This window comes from Chelonia mydas, chromosome 1, assembly GCF_015237465.2.
Source record: "Chelonia mydas isolate rCheMyd1 chromosome 1, rCheMyd1.pri.v2, whole genome shotgun sequence".
Taxonomy (NCBI): Eukaryota; Metazoa; Chordata; order Testudines; family Cheloniidae; genus Chelonia; species Chelonia mydas.
The window spans coordinates 201,935,017-201,949,224 of record NC_057849.1 but is presented as its reverse complement, the minus strand read 5'-3'; the positions used below and the strand labels follow the sequence as shown (position 1 = coordinate 201,949,224).

The 14,208-nt window shown below is 45.7% G+C and overlaps 1 protein-coding gene across 9 annotated transcripts in view; it reads left to right on the top strand.

Moving 5' to 3' along the window:
- The window catches only part of HGD (homogentisate 1,2-dioxygenase), a 51,318-nt gene extending 37,393 nt beyond the window's left edge, over positions 1 to 13,925 (top strand). For all 9 annotated transcript variants that reach the window (XM_037909680.2, XM_037909697.2, XM_037909688.2 and 6 more), the window contains 9 exons: positions 13 to 104; positions 1,186 to 1,220; positions 3,104 to 3,183; positions 3,672 to 3,771; positions 5,840 to 5,964; positions 6,708 to 6,812; positions 9,476 to 9,602; positions 12,705 to 12,886; positions 13,624 to 13,925. In XM_037909680.2, coding sequence (XP_037765608.1) covers positions 13 to 104; positions 1,186 to 1,220; positions 3,104 to 3,183; positions 3,672 to 3,771; positions 5,840 to 5,964; positions 6,708 to 6,812; positions 9,476 to 9,602; positions 12,705 to 12,886; positions 13,624 to 13,755 — 978 coding nt within the window. In that variant the 3' untranslated portion in view covers positions 13,756 to 13,925. The remainder of the gene's footprint in view (positions 1 to 12; positions 105 to 1,185; positions 1,221 to 3,103; positions 3,184 to 3,671; positions 3,772 to 5,839; positions 5,965 to 6,707; positions 6,813 to 9,475; positions 9,603 to 12,704; positions 12,887 to 13,623) is intronic.
- The last annotated feature ends 283 nt before the right edge of the window (positions 13,926 to 14,208 follow it).

Below are 14,208 nucleotides of genomic sequence, written 5' to 3'. Positions count from 1 at the left end.
TTTGTCTCCTAGGGTTTGCACACATTGTGTGGAGCTGGGGAGCCCAGGTCACGGAATGGGATTGCCATCCACATCTTCACCTGTAACACCTCTATGATTAATAGGTCAGTGACTATTAGGTTTGAGGTCCAGGTTTTCCAGGGCTGGTAGTTTGCAAGTTAGTTTGCAAGTGTGAGGCTTTGTCTACACTAGCATTTGTGTTGGCAAAACTTTTGTCAGACAAGGGAGTGAAAAAACCACACCCCTGACCAACATAAGTTTCACCGACAAAAGTGCTGGTGTGGACAGCGTAATGTTGGCGGGAGACATTCTCCTGCTGACCTAGCTACCGCTGCTCGTTGGGGGTGGTTTAACTATGCCGACGGCAGAGCTCTCTCCCACCGGCAAAGAGCGGCTACACGTGAGACCTTACAACGGCACAGCTGTAGTGGTACAGCTCAGCTGTGCGGCTGTAAGGTTTGTAGTGTAGACATAGCCTTAGTGTTAGTGTGTAACCATCCCGATAGCATCCGTAATTCATTGCAAATGCTCTCTGAGAGCACAGACCACATAGCAACTATTTTGCAAATAGCAATGCCTAGATATCCCCTAAATTCACGTGCACTCAACAAAAGTACTTAGATACTATGGTGATGGGTGGTATGGAAAACCCTAACAGATTGCACTCCCTTGGGTAAACATCGTGCAAAGAGATGGGACGCACATTGATCAGCAGGAAGGTGGGAATGGTGAAGGGTTGGGGCTGCAGAGATAAGAGGGGCTTTTCTGCAGGGTTCATAGATCCTTATCCCACAGACCAAGCTCACCCTTGGAGGTCAATAATACTTAGTATCACACCTGACAGACGTTAACAGTTTCTCACAACAATTCTCTCAGGTGGGTCAGCATCATAATCTCCATTTTACAGATGGGGAAATGGAGGCTCAGAGTGGGGAAGTGATTTGCTCAAGGTCACAGAGGAAGGACGTTAGCAGAGGCAGGACTAGTCCTCAGGAGTTCCTAGTCCTGCGCTTTGTGCATTAGATCATCCTGCCTCCTGCGTGCCTCTATGTGCTGAGGCTCCACCAACCCTGTGAATGGGGCTCCCAAGGTTGCCTCTGTTGGCATCACTGACACTCTACCTGCTCAAGAGACCCTCATATTACAGCCTGTAGTATGTGTGTGCCTGTGCTCCTTTCTCTTTAGGTGTTTTTACAATTCAGATGGAGACTTCCTGATTGGTGAGTTACTGACGCGACTTCTATTTCCCCCCATCATTGCTAATTTCTGTTGCCATCAGCCCTCCTCTCTGTTTCTCCCAACACCTGGTTCGTTCTTCCTGCTGGGAGGGTTTGGACTGGTGGTCGGTGAGAAACATCACTCCTGGACCATCCAAAATTAGGTAGTTTGGTAACGGTTAAGTTGCCTACCACATTCAGCTTCTCTCTCTCAGTCCAGGATTGTAAGTCTCTTTTTTTAACAGGACCCAGATTCCTTGGCTAGCTAGTCAGTGTCCGGTTCCTAGTGCTCTGCATCTGTAATGCTATTGTGGGAATCCTATTAGGCATGTCATAAAAGCCCTTGAGGTTTTCTGGAAACTATAAACCCTGGGATTGATAGACAGCTCACAGCTTTGCTTCAGTCCACAACTGGTGAGTCTTTGACAGGGGATCTGTGTTCCTGAGTTCCACCAGGCTGGGGTGTCCAAACTTGCAACAATAAGTGTTGCATTGGAACTTGAAATGCATGCACATTTAAATACTTTATTTCACAAAAATAAATGCATGTGACCCTGATATTTGTTTGTATCTTTCTTGATTGATGAATAGAAACGACTTGGTGACTGAACTCATTCATCAGCAAAAACCCCAAAATACCAAACTGCGGTTCCTCTGCTCTCTCCCCACCATGAGGTGAAAGGGAGAGGGCCCGAGTAGGGCATACTGCATGACTTCACAGGCCTTCCGGTTACAGTGTGGGCCCTCCTGGGCCAGGACATTCAAGAGAACGAATGCAAAGGTTAACTAAAGACCATTAGCCCCCGCTCGAGTCGAGTGGAGAGTTAACCATACTTGGCCTCTGCTGTGTATCAAAGAAGTGAAGGGGTAACCACATGGAAAGCAGGATCCTGTAGCTCTTGGAGACACAGTTTGCATCTTTGGTGAAGGGGAGAGGCTCCTCACATGAGAGAATGTGTTGAGTAATCCCCCGAACCACTGCCCTGAGGTATAGTGCAATAGTAACCTCTCCCCCTTTCTTTGTATTCTCAGAGTTCAGAAGTTTGGACTCACTGCCACTCAATAATTAATTTATTCTCCTAGTGGCGTAGGTGCAAGGGAAGAGGAACTGACTGGCTGGCTCAGGGGGTTTGGCATACAGAGCCTTTCGCATCTAGGTCTCTAGTTTAAATCCATCCTCGGCTGCTAGGCCCCGATCCTCAAAGGTGTTTAGGCACCTCGCTTCCTTTGGTTTCAGTGGGAGTTAGGCTCCTAAATATTTTTGAGGAGCTGGGCCCTAGTAACTGAACACTGCTCCCATCTAATGGCTCTTCACTGGCCCTTAGGTGAAATGAATCTGAGGAACTCAGGCCAGTTCTTAGTAGATATACAAATCAATCACAGCTGTCATTAACTGGACTTCTTGTTAGTTTAACCTGAGACCAAGTACTGAATGGCTCAAGAAGGCTGAATTTGTATCTTACCTCTCAAGGTGATCCCGCTGGCGGGAGAGCAGTGAGAAGCACAGTTGCACTACTGTGGCCTGCTCTGTGGATACAGAGTGGTCAGTCTGGCATCATTCATCAGCAGTTGCTTCTTTGAACAACAAAAGAAAGTGTTTCTGTGATTTTTTCTGTCTGAGCGATTTGTTCGCCTGTAACACTGGTCTGTTTCTGTTTGCTGCTTACATACAACATTTCTCCCTAGGCCACAGTGTGAGGGTGATGGTGGAGTGAGGAAGGAGAGAGAGCATCTGCAGCTAAGAGAAGCAGGAGCCTTCCTAGGAGGCTGGTAGCATACTGGGGAGAAGAATGAATTTGCAGATTGAAGCTTATAAACTGTGACTTTTGGTGACAGGAAAACCCTCCGGTTCCTCAGTGTCTGCCGCTTATGTTTCCTTCCCACAGTGCCACAGCAAGGGAAGCTGCTCATCACCACCGAGTTTGGCAAATTGCTGGTGGAGCCCAATGAGATCTGTGTCATTCAGGTGAGGACTAGGCAGGATTCCACCTCCTGCTGGCTTATTTTTGGAGGGAACCTCCGAAAGCACGCTGCTGACGTTGAAACAGTGAGTTTTGCTCGACCTCAGTCGAACCCCAGAGAGCTGGACTAACCCAGGGGGCCTTAAACTTTGCTCAGCAGAGGCTGCATTAGGAACTTGCCACAAACCCCTGGGCTGACCTAATTTGTGTACAGTGCACCAGTCACAGCCACCCTAATCTTTAATAGAAAAGCATACAGTGTGGCATGGGCTGCTTGAATCCAGTTTGAGCATGGCATGCTGGGATATGTAGGCTCAGCAAGCCATGCCACCTTGTTCAACTTGAGGGCAGCCCTGGGGGGCACCCTGTAGAAGTCAGTTGGCTGCATTTGGCCCACAAGCCGCACGTTGGCCACCTCTGCATGAATCTTTTGTGGGCTGTAACAACCATCTTGAGCTGCTCTTGGTATCTACTTTTATTTTTTCCTTCCTAGCAAGGGATGCGTTTCAGTGTGGAAGTGTTTGGAGAAACCAGGGGCTACGTCCTGGAGGTGTATGGCGCGCATTTTGAGCTACCTGACCTGGGACCCATCGGTAAAGATTCATCATCAAGTTTACAATGGGTTCTGTGGGGCCAGAGTGCTACAAGAGCAAGGGACTGAGAGCCAAAATCCATTCCTCCTTCCTCCTCAGGCTTTCCATTCACATGGGATACAGAAGGCCAGGACCATCCGCTTCTTGTAGCAAACTCCCTTTTACGACATAGGAAGGCTTAAAATTTCAGAGACCTCTCTGCTAAGAATGAATTGGAAGCCTCAGTATGAGATGCTCAGTAGGAATCCTGGAGATGCTCTTCAGTTGCTCCCTGACAAATGGACACTATCATTTCACAGAGTAGCCCCCATTCCCAACAAAAAAACTTGGAAGGCCATTAATTCCCTGATCCCCCCCGGAGTAGAGAAAGGGATCTTCCCCCCCCGAAAATGCCCTCTCCTGTGTGATATGTGCTCTGCAGATCCTTTGCCTTGTTCACTGCTTGCTCTGGAGTCCTGTGGAATGAGATTATAAGAGTGATTCTTCGGCACCCTTAGCTGTAGCACTCTAGCCAGGATACGGTGATTTCATGTCATTACAGTCAATGCCTGTTTCATATGATTATTTATACTATTTTGCCTATGTATTTGTAACAAGATTTTTCATTAGTTAGCTTTTTTCAGAGACACTTTTGGGATTCTTGAGTCTCCAAGAAGGGAGAAATCTATTCTAACATTCACTTTTTGAAGAAAAGAAAATGACTGTACTTGCCTGCAATCCTTCTTTTCAGGAGGTAGTAATTATAGGAGATCCTCTCCTTACCAGCCACCCCACTTCCCCCCAGAGATCATTTATATTTTATTCTTGTTTAACTTCACTTTTCACTTGAAAACTGACAGCTGGAGGAAAGTACTGACTGTTAAACCTCAGCAGCAAGTAGTAATGCCTGGCACGTTTATCCAAGGAAGTCAAAGTTCTTGGTAATAAAAAACAATAATAATCATGAGAAGAAGAAGAATGCTTAGCACTCATGTGGTGCTTTACACTTGAAAATGTTCTACAGACATTAACCAACTCTTACAATACACCTAAAAGTGAATAAGTATCATTAGCCTCATTTTATTATTATTTTCCACACATCCAGAAATGTGCTAGTGCCTGATGACAGGTTTCAGAGTAACAGCCGTGTTAGTCTGTATTCGCAAAAAGAAAAGGAGAACTTGTGGCACCTTAGAGACTAACCAATTTATTTGAGCATAGGCTTTCGTGAGCTACAGCTCACTTCATCGGATGCAGGTATTTTTTCATGCTTTGTGTGTATAAAAAGATCTTCTACACTTTCCACAGTATGCATCCAATGAAGTGAGCTGTAGCTCACGAAAGCTTATGCTCAAATAAATTGGTTAGTCTCTAAGGTGCCACTGTCCTTTTCTAGTGCCTGATGGCTTTCTAGAGATCTTTCCCCAAGGTTATACAACCAGTCAGTGACAGAGCCAAGAATAGAAGGTCCCTGATGTCTAATCCTCTTTTGCCGCCCCAACGTAACACTCCTCGACTATTGAGGGTGGGTAACAGTGTAGTAATCAGAGCTCAGAGTAACAGCCGTGTTAGTCTGTATTCGCAAAAAGAAAAGGAGTACTTGTGGCACCTTAGAAACTAACCAATTTATTTGAGCATAAGCTTTCGTGAGCTACAGCTCACTTCATCGGATGCATACTGTGGAAAGTGTAGAAGATCTTTTTATACACACAAAGCATGAAAAAATACCTGCATCCGATGAAGTGAGCTGTAGCTCACGAAAGCTTATGCTTAAATAAAGTGGTTAGTCTCTAAGGTGCCACAAGTACTCCTTTTCTTTTTTTAATCAGAGCTGTGAGAGTTGTCTGACTCCCATGATGGGAACATGGACTTAAGTGCCAGAGCGTGTAACAGTGACCCCTGTCTGAGAGTAAGGATTACAGGTAAATAGTTTTGTTGAGAACAATGAGCCTCTTTATGGAGTACAGTGAAGTGCCTCTAAAGTCATTCAAACTCCAAAAGTACACCAGTATAACCAGGGAAGCACAACAGTCCCCACTTTGTAAAGACATCACTCAGAATCTTGCTGCTTTCTTTTTTTCTACCCGAGGGGCCAATGGTCTGGCTAACCCACGAGATTTCTTAGTGCCAGTTGCCTGGTATGAAGATTGCCAAGTAGCAGGTGGCTACACAGTGATCAGCAAGTACCAGGGCAAGTTGTTTTCAGCCCAACAGGTAAGGAAATCAGAATCCTTTTCACAAAGACTGCATCACACTGAAGCTCTATTAGTTATAAGTGCACATTGTAGGATGTATTATTTACCAACATGGCAAATAACTTTGGAGACCAATACTTCTCCCACTGAAGTAAGCGGCCAAACTCCCATTGAGTTGAATGAAAGCAGGATTGAGCCCATTGTTTGTTGGCACATTTCTCCCTCCAGCTAAAATGCTCTCCGTCCATAGTAAATGTTTCTTAAAGAATTGTTTGACTCTGAAGTTAGTGATTCTTTGCCTCTAGGTGATGATTTTTACCTCACTGCTTCCAAGTGCTATTCAGTGGCCTATGTGAAAAGACAGGAGTGTATTTTTGTGGGAGAGCATTGGTCTAATTTCTAGTGGGCAGGTGTTCCTGACACAAAAAATTACCATTACAACTATTTCCTTATGGGTGGCGTCAGCAGTGAAGCCAAGGAGTAAATGGGCCTTGGACACCGAACTCCCCTCTCATCACTAGAGATGGGGCAGAGCTGAGGCCCATTGGCAGGGTATGGCGAGGAGGAATGTGCCCTGCCACTGCCCAGGCAGTACCTGTTCTATGGATACACAGGGGGCTTCGGCCTCCAGGCTGTCAACAGAGCACCATTTACTAACACTAAATGCATTTTGAATAACAGAGCAGTGCCCTGTATGTTAGCAGCATGTTGGAGAGTGCTGGGGATAATCCTCTGCTGCCTTTGTTCTTCTTGATTTGATAGGATTTCTCCCCATTCAATGTGGTGGCCTGGCATGGGAACTACACACCATACAAATACAATCTGGATAACTTTATGGTCATCAATTCTGTTGCTTTTGACCATGCGGTAAGTTCTAAGGCTGTCAATATAGGCATGTATGAGGTGGAGCAATGAAATTGGCGCCTATGAAATCTAAAGCCATTGGGAGCTGTGGATGCTCAACACCACTGAAAAACTAGGTCTCTTATTAGGAGCCTAAATATAGATTTAGGATCATCACTGGGGTACCTAAGTTTGAAAATGTTGACCTAACTTCTCCAGTGCCACACAATGTATCAGTGGCAGAGATGGAAATAGAACCTGGGACACTCCTGTTGCCCAGTCTCCTGCCACACACTACCCCTCCTCTTCATCTAGTCTTCTGCTTGCCACACCATAAGGCCAAAGTCTAATTCAGGCCAAATGTCTGTAAATCCTTGGAGTTGGGGACCAAATCCTGCAGTGGTGAATTAGAAAATGGATGTCAGTGGAAAGTCTGTGTAGCTTGCACCACATTGGCATCTCAAGCACCTGTGACATTCAGTGTCTTTGAGAACAGCTGGGAAAGCACTGAACAGGGCTGTGCAAGGCAAGACAGTTCCCACACAGAGTGGGCCCAATTCTCCAATCCACTACACTTGTTTTACATTGAAACACTGGGTGAAGCTGGTGAAACAGGCTGGGAACTCAGGCCTTATGTCAGGGAATCTTACGCCCTCCTGGTTGTTGCTTTTCCTGTTATACCTTGAATAGGTAAAAGGGGGAATATAAGTTACAGTCCTTTTCCACACCTGCTAAATTGATCAGACTTAGTCTAGTTTACCACTTACTCCTGATTTTTGACAGCCTTACAGCAGGCATGTCACTGACAGCACTGTGTGTCCCTGCTGCGTTTGGACCACAGCTGTCTTTTGCTAAATTATATAGTTATTATTTAACATTTTTGTTGTCGGAGTACTTGGAGTCTACAATCAGGTTGAACTCCATTGTGCTAGGCCCTATACAAACATATAAAAAATGCCAGTCCCAATGCCAAAGAGCTTGTGCTCAAAAAGACAAGACATAACAGGTGGATGAGACAAACAAGCAGGCCAGGGTGGGGAAGACAGAGTAACAGCTATAATAGGATGTGCATAGTTCCAGACATCATTTGTGTCATCGGAAATCTGCTTCAATGGGTGTGGGTATGAAGATGTCCCAGGCAGGATTCTGACCTTTTAATTTGAACAGCCAGAGGAAGGAGATGGAAGTAGGTAATATGAGACACTGAGATAATATAGTCCCACAGGCATCCAATCACTGCTAGGAACTGATCCAGCGGGTAGTGTAGACGTACCCTCAGATTTCCAAACCAGTTATCAAGTGTAAACTGTTCAGTCACTATAATGAAGTGGTTCACGAAAGCTTATGCTCAAATAAATTTTAGTCTCTAAGGTGCCACAAGTACTCCTTTTCTTTTTGACAATTCTTTAAGTAACCCTCAGATGAATTTAATCAGATCTTGCCAACTTGAATACCTCTAATGTATCTACATATTTTTTAACCTGTCCTTTCCCTATTTTGGCTTACATTTCTTCCTTCTGGTTGTTAATATTGTATTGAGTATCTGATCACTATTAACCTTTTTAGTGAAGACTGAAGCAAAACAGGCATTAAACACTTTGGGCTTCTTGATGTCATCAGTTATTAGCTCTCTTTCCCCCTACGCTTTTCTTCGTCTTTCTCTTGCTCCTAATGTACTCAAAGAACCTCTTCTTATCGCCTTTTACGTCTCTTGCTAAAGGTAACCCATTTTGGCCCTTCAGCTTTCTGATGTTGTCCCCAACATGTCTGTGCTATTCTTTTGTTTTCATCCTTAGCAATTCATCCATGTTCCCACTTTTTGTAGGATTTTTTCAGATCATTAAAGAGTTCCTGATGGAGTCATATTGGCCTCTTTATTATTCTTCCTATCATTCCTTCACATCAGGATAGATTGCAGTTGTGTCTTTAATATTGTCTCGTTGAGAAACTTCCTAATTCCTCTTTCCCTGAGATTTTCTGCCCAGGGACCTTACCTGTCTTTCCTTATCATTTCTGATCTATCATTTCATGAACACTTTCACCCAAATTGCCTTCCACCTTCAGATTCACAACCAATGTCTCCTTGTTGGTCAGAATCAAGTCTAAAATGGCTGTTCCTGGGGTTACTTCCTCCACCTTCTTGAAACAAAAAGTTGTCCCCCATACATTCTGGGAACTTATTGGGAACGTTGTGTTTTGCAATAGTAGGGTCACTCGGGGGAAAGGAGAGGAGCAGAGTTGTATGGTCTCCTCTGAAGCCAGCATTCCCTGCGGGATGAGGACGTGCTGCAGCATTCTGGGCTCAGGACAGCCCCTCTTCCTCTCTGCAGTCAGTGCTGCAGTCATATGAGGGAATTAGCAGGACCCAGACAAGATGGTGGAAGGTCAGGGGTGGCAGAGTGCTTGTCATGGGAGAGACAAGAATTAGAGCTCTTGTAAGCCAGCCAAATAAGGAGGCATCTCCTTCCTCCTATGCCCAGAATGGGATCTGGTGCATGGGTGGCCTCACACCAGCCAAGAAATCCCACTCACCCTCCAAACCTCTTCTAAAATGCAGGTGGTAAAAATGTTTCAGAGGGTGAGAGGCTGAATTGGCAGGTGTGGCTCACAGGATGCAGCTGAACTGACAGGTCTGAACTTAGCCATGTTTTCTGATTTGCCATCGTGTTTTGTTTTGTTTTTTGTAGGACCCATCTATTTTCACTGTCTTGACAGCCAAGTCAACCCGACCTGGAGTGGCACTTGCTGACTTTGTCATCTTCCCACCTCGATGGGGGGTGGCTAACAACACCTTCCGGCCACCTTATTACCACAGTATGTCTGCCCTTACTCAGTTACCCTTGAGAAGTGGGTCGGGGGTGGGGGTCAAACAAACCATGCTTCCTGTTCTCCACAGGAGCCACAAGGAGAAAGATGGCTTTGCCTGCATCCTCTCACTCAGCTAACATGGGCCACTTGCAGCCAGCCAGTCTTTCTTGGGGCAGGAACCAAAGGAAAGCTGTCCCCATTTACAGCAACTGAGGACAACTGTACAGGAGGTGACATGGCTTGTGGTTACACATGTACATTTATTTGTATTAGAGAAGCACCTAGAGGCCCCACCAAGGTTGGGTCCCCATTGTACTGGTGCTGTGCAAATGCTTAGTAAGGGTATGTCTGCATTGCAAGCGAAGGTGTGAGTGTAGCATGGGAAGGAAGACCCACACCAGCTTTCATCTAGGTAGAGCAGGTAACAGTAGTAGTTAGTAGTAAAGACATGGTGACCCAGGCTTCAGTGCAAGCTAGCTGCCTTAGTACAACCCCACGGGGGACCATGGATATGTATTCAGGTTGCCGGTCTAAACCGGAATCTGTGCCTCCATATCTTCCCAGCTATTTTTAGCTGCACTTACCTAAATTAAAGCAAGCATGGCTGTACCTACCTAAGCGATAATTGCATGTTAATTTGCAGTGTAGACGTACCCTATAAATAGTCCCTGCCCGCCAATGCTTACCATCGCACCAGAGAAGAGAGACAAAGGGCGGGAGAAAGCAAGTATTATTCCCATTTTATAGATGGGAAATTGAGGCACTGAGTGGTTAAGTGACTTGCTCAAGGTCACACTGGAAGTCTGCGTCAGAACGGGCACTGGACTCTAGATCTTCTGAGCTCCTCTCCAGTGCCATAACCATAAGGCCATCCTTCTTCACCACTTCATGTGTATCTAGTTGGAAAGTGGTGCTGTTGTTACCCCAGCAATATCTGGGGCGCTTACAGGCAGAGATTTGGAACCAATGTCCTTCTCAGTCCTGTTCTTAGTGGCAGGTGACTACATCATGGAAGAAAAATAACCCTTCGCCACCATCACTGTCTACTCCTTGTTGGTTGGCCCTGCTCTTGTTTCAAATAATGAAAGAAAGGGAAAACAGCTGGACGCCAATTATGCCAGGTCACTCAGAGTGTGTTTGAGAAACACTAAGTTCATATTTATAGGATTGTTTTTCACCTGTGGAATGATAGTGTCTAACCTGGCTGTCTGAACATATTACATTGGCTTAGGAAGCGCCCAGTCTTGCAAAATGCTGAGCATCTTCAAATCCCATTGAAATCTGTGGTGCTCAGCACCACTGTAGAGGGATAATGAGTTTAAGCAGTTCTTTCTCATACATTTCACATGGGATCTAGTCTTTTACCTGTAGAACTATCGTTGTCAGTTCTTGTGTCCTGTCAAAAACCTGCATTCAGAGAACATGAAGGCTGCACAGTTAGGTACTCAGATCATGAAGTGGCAAAGTTATGATTTCCCACACAACCTTAACTTTCTCCTATGTATGAATGCATATAGAGGCTTTTATTACATGGGCATACACTATTTCTCTGTCTTTGAAGGTATTTATATGACCCTCATCCCTGTAGTATCCAAATGTCTGAGAATCAGGAATGTATGTGTCTTCCCAGCACCCCACTCAGGGAGGGAAGTGCTGTTTTCCCCATTTTACAGATAGGGAACTGAGGCACCGGGTGGAGTAAGTGACTTGCTTATGGTCACACAGGAAGTCTGTGGATGAGCCAAGAATTGAATCTGGGTCATTTCAAGTCCCAAACCCGTGTCCTAACAGCTAGGCCAGCCTTCCTATGATATAATATATTTTACAGCCTTAGCTACACCTATGTAACATCTTACACTTCTGTGTAATACCCTGGGCCTCCTAAATGCAGGTCATGAGCCATTTATATGAAAAATTTCTCAGTAAACCATTCATACACACGATACTGCAGATTAAGAATGAGTAGTAGTGAACATTTGCTTGCAGGTATAGGCTACCTATATTTTTGCTAAAGTAGTTTTGTAATTGAATGCTTCATCCCCGAATTGCACTGAAGAAAGGATGCGCTGCTGATGCAAATGGAAATGTGAAGAACACAGCTACCACCATATGGCTTGAGCTTACAAAAATGGGTAGCCAAGCTCACTAACTAACTACACTGAGTAAACCCATTCGAGGTGAGTGGGTATGACAAGTGGTAGTTGTCTGCAGAACTGGGCCTAAAATACGTACTTTAGAGAGACGAGAACATACCTTAATGAGAATTCAAGAGCCAAATTCAGCAACCCTTATTCCAGAAGAGCTTACTGCGTTGCTTTCAGTGGGACTAGTGCTCATCATGAGTACTGGTGTCAAAATTTGGCCCATAACCATTAGAGAGAGATTGGACTTTTATGACCAAGAAAATAGAGTGAGTATAAAAGAATGAAACAATGTCACAAGATGTTAGAGTACCCAAGTGGCTCAGAGCTTGTACAAAAATGAGTAGCAATATGACCTAACCCATAAGGCATTGGAGTGGGCATCAGCAGGTCTGGATTCTGTTCCTGCCTCTGTACCGGCCTACTATGTGGCCAAAGGCAAGTTACTTCAGATCTCTGTCTCAGTTTCCGCATCTCCAAAAGAGTGATACTAATACTGACCCTCCTTTATAAAGTGCTTTGCGGCCTATAAACAGTGCCTATAAACACGAAGTAGTAGTATAGGCTTCTCTACACAGTTTTAGTACCAATATAATTAAAGCAGTGCAACCCCCTAGTGTGGCCGCAGTAATACTGGTTTAAAGGTGCTTATATTGGTATACAGTATGAACTCCTTACCTACCTGCATCCAGCTGGGCAGGTTGTACTGCTTTGACTATATCGGTTTCTGAATCCATAGAAATGTAGTGGTACAAAACCTGCATGTAGAGCAGCCCTAAGTGCACCACATACTGCATCACCAACACTACATCTTGCATCACCCCTGCGTTTGTCTGGAGGTCACTCCTCCAAATACTGAGCTGGTCCAGCCCTACTCAGTGTGTGATCTTCAAGGGGATGACCGCCACGCCGCGATGACTGCAAACGGTGTTGCGTTGTAACATCAACTGTGTCTCCACTCCTCTAGGGAACTGTATGAGCGAGTTCATGGGGCTGATCAAAGGGCGCTATGAAGCGAAGGAAGAAGGGTTCCAGCCAGGAGGGGGCAGCCTGCACAGCATGATGACACCCCATGGGCCAGACGCTGAGTGTTTTGAGAAGGCAAGCAAAGCCAGGCTAGCGCCCGAGAGAGTTGCAGAAGGGACCATGGTAAGAGCCCTGCAGAGCACGTAAAATGACTGCCTGGCCAGGTAAACGCTCTAGCAGCAGCACAACATGCTACCAACATGGCTCTCGGAAGCGCAGCTCAGACCCTTGCTCTCCGGCTTGGTCGTGTGCCCAGGGAGAGATCTGAAGAGCTGAACGCCCAAAATTGGAACTGGATTTTCACAGGTGCTTAGCTCCCCCATTGTGACACAACATGCTGAGCTCTTTTGACAATCTGGCCACTTAATTTGGTGCTTAAAGGGGAAGCTGAGCTTTTTGGGAAATTCTGGCCTTATCTTCTGGAACAAAAGCACACTCCCCTCCACCCCCAGTTCCTCAGACCAGCCAAGGCATAACAATGACTTGCTCTAGAAAATGGTCCCCCAGCAGGCCCTGTCTCAGATTTCTTGGATGGTCTTGATTTTCCAGGATGTTCCCAGGTTCCAAAATCCTTTTTGGGACCTGCCAAACACCAGCGTTGCAATGGGACATCTCCATGGGCATTATGGACACTTTTAGTGGTCTTAGTTGGAAGCTTTCTCCCCTTGACTGAGCAGATAGGAGTCATGCTAGGCTGGCCTCAGCTGGGAACCTCCCCAAACTGAGAAACTAAGAGCTAGAGTCTGACCAACACTGGACCTTTGGTGTGTTTTGTGTGTATACCTAATAAAGCATGATCACTGTGCATGTATTCTCTCCTCTCCTTCCTGCCCTAATGTACTTGCTGTGGTTCCCAACAGGCCTTCATGTTCGAGTCCTCCTTCAGCATGGCTGTTACCACGTGGGGCCTCAAGACCTCCAACTGTCTAGATAAGACCTACTACAAGTGCTGGGAACTGCTGAAAAGCCATTTTAATCCTAGCTGCAAGTAAACAAAAGTGAACTGCTTGTGCGCGCTCAGGCCTGTCACACTGATGGGAAACAATCAATGATACCTACAGGGGCAAGGGCTGGCAAAGGAGCAAGCATCTGTCAGTGCAGCGAGCGCCATTGCACTGCAGCCATTCCAACAGCGACTGATTAAATGAATTACTCTTGCAAACCTGCGTATCTAGCCTTGAACTGCCCCCCCAGTTCTGAGCTTTCAAGTATCCAGTTAAAGTGTCAGAGCTGCAATGCCCATGCCTTGGGACTCCCCCAGCGGGTGGGGTGGGGTGAAATCTGTGCCTTGTACCGAAGTGAGAGAGTGGTAGACTTCCTCTCTCAGGACACTTATGAAAATATGACACGTTTTTCACAGGGGGGATGCTCAGGAGCAACGATTTATTAAACAATACTCAAGGAATGATCTTTCAGCGAGAGGGTAAGAATAAAGAATAGGAGTT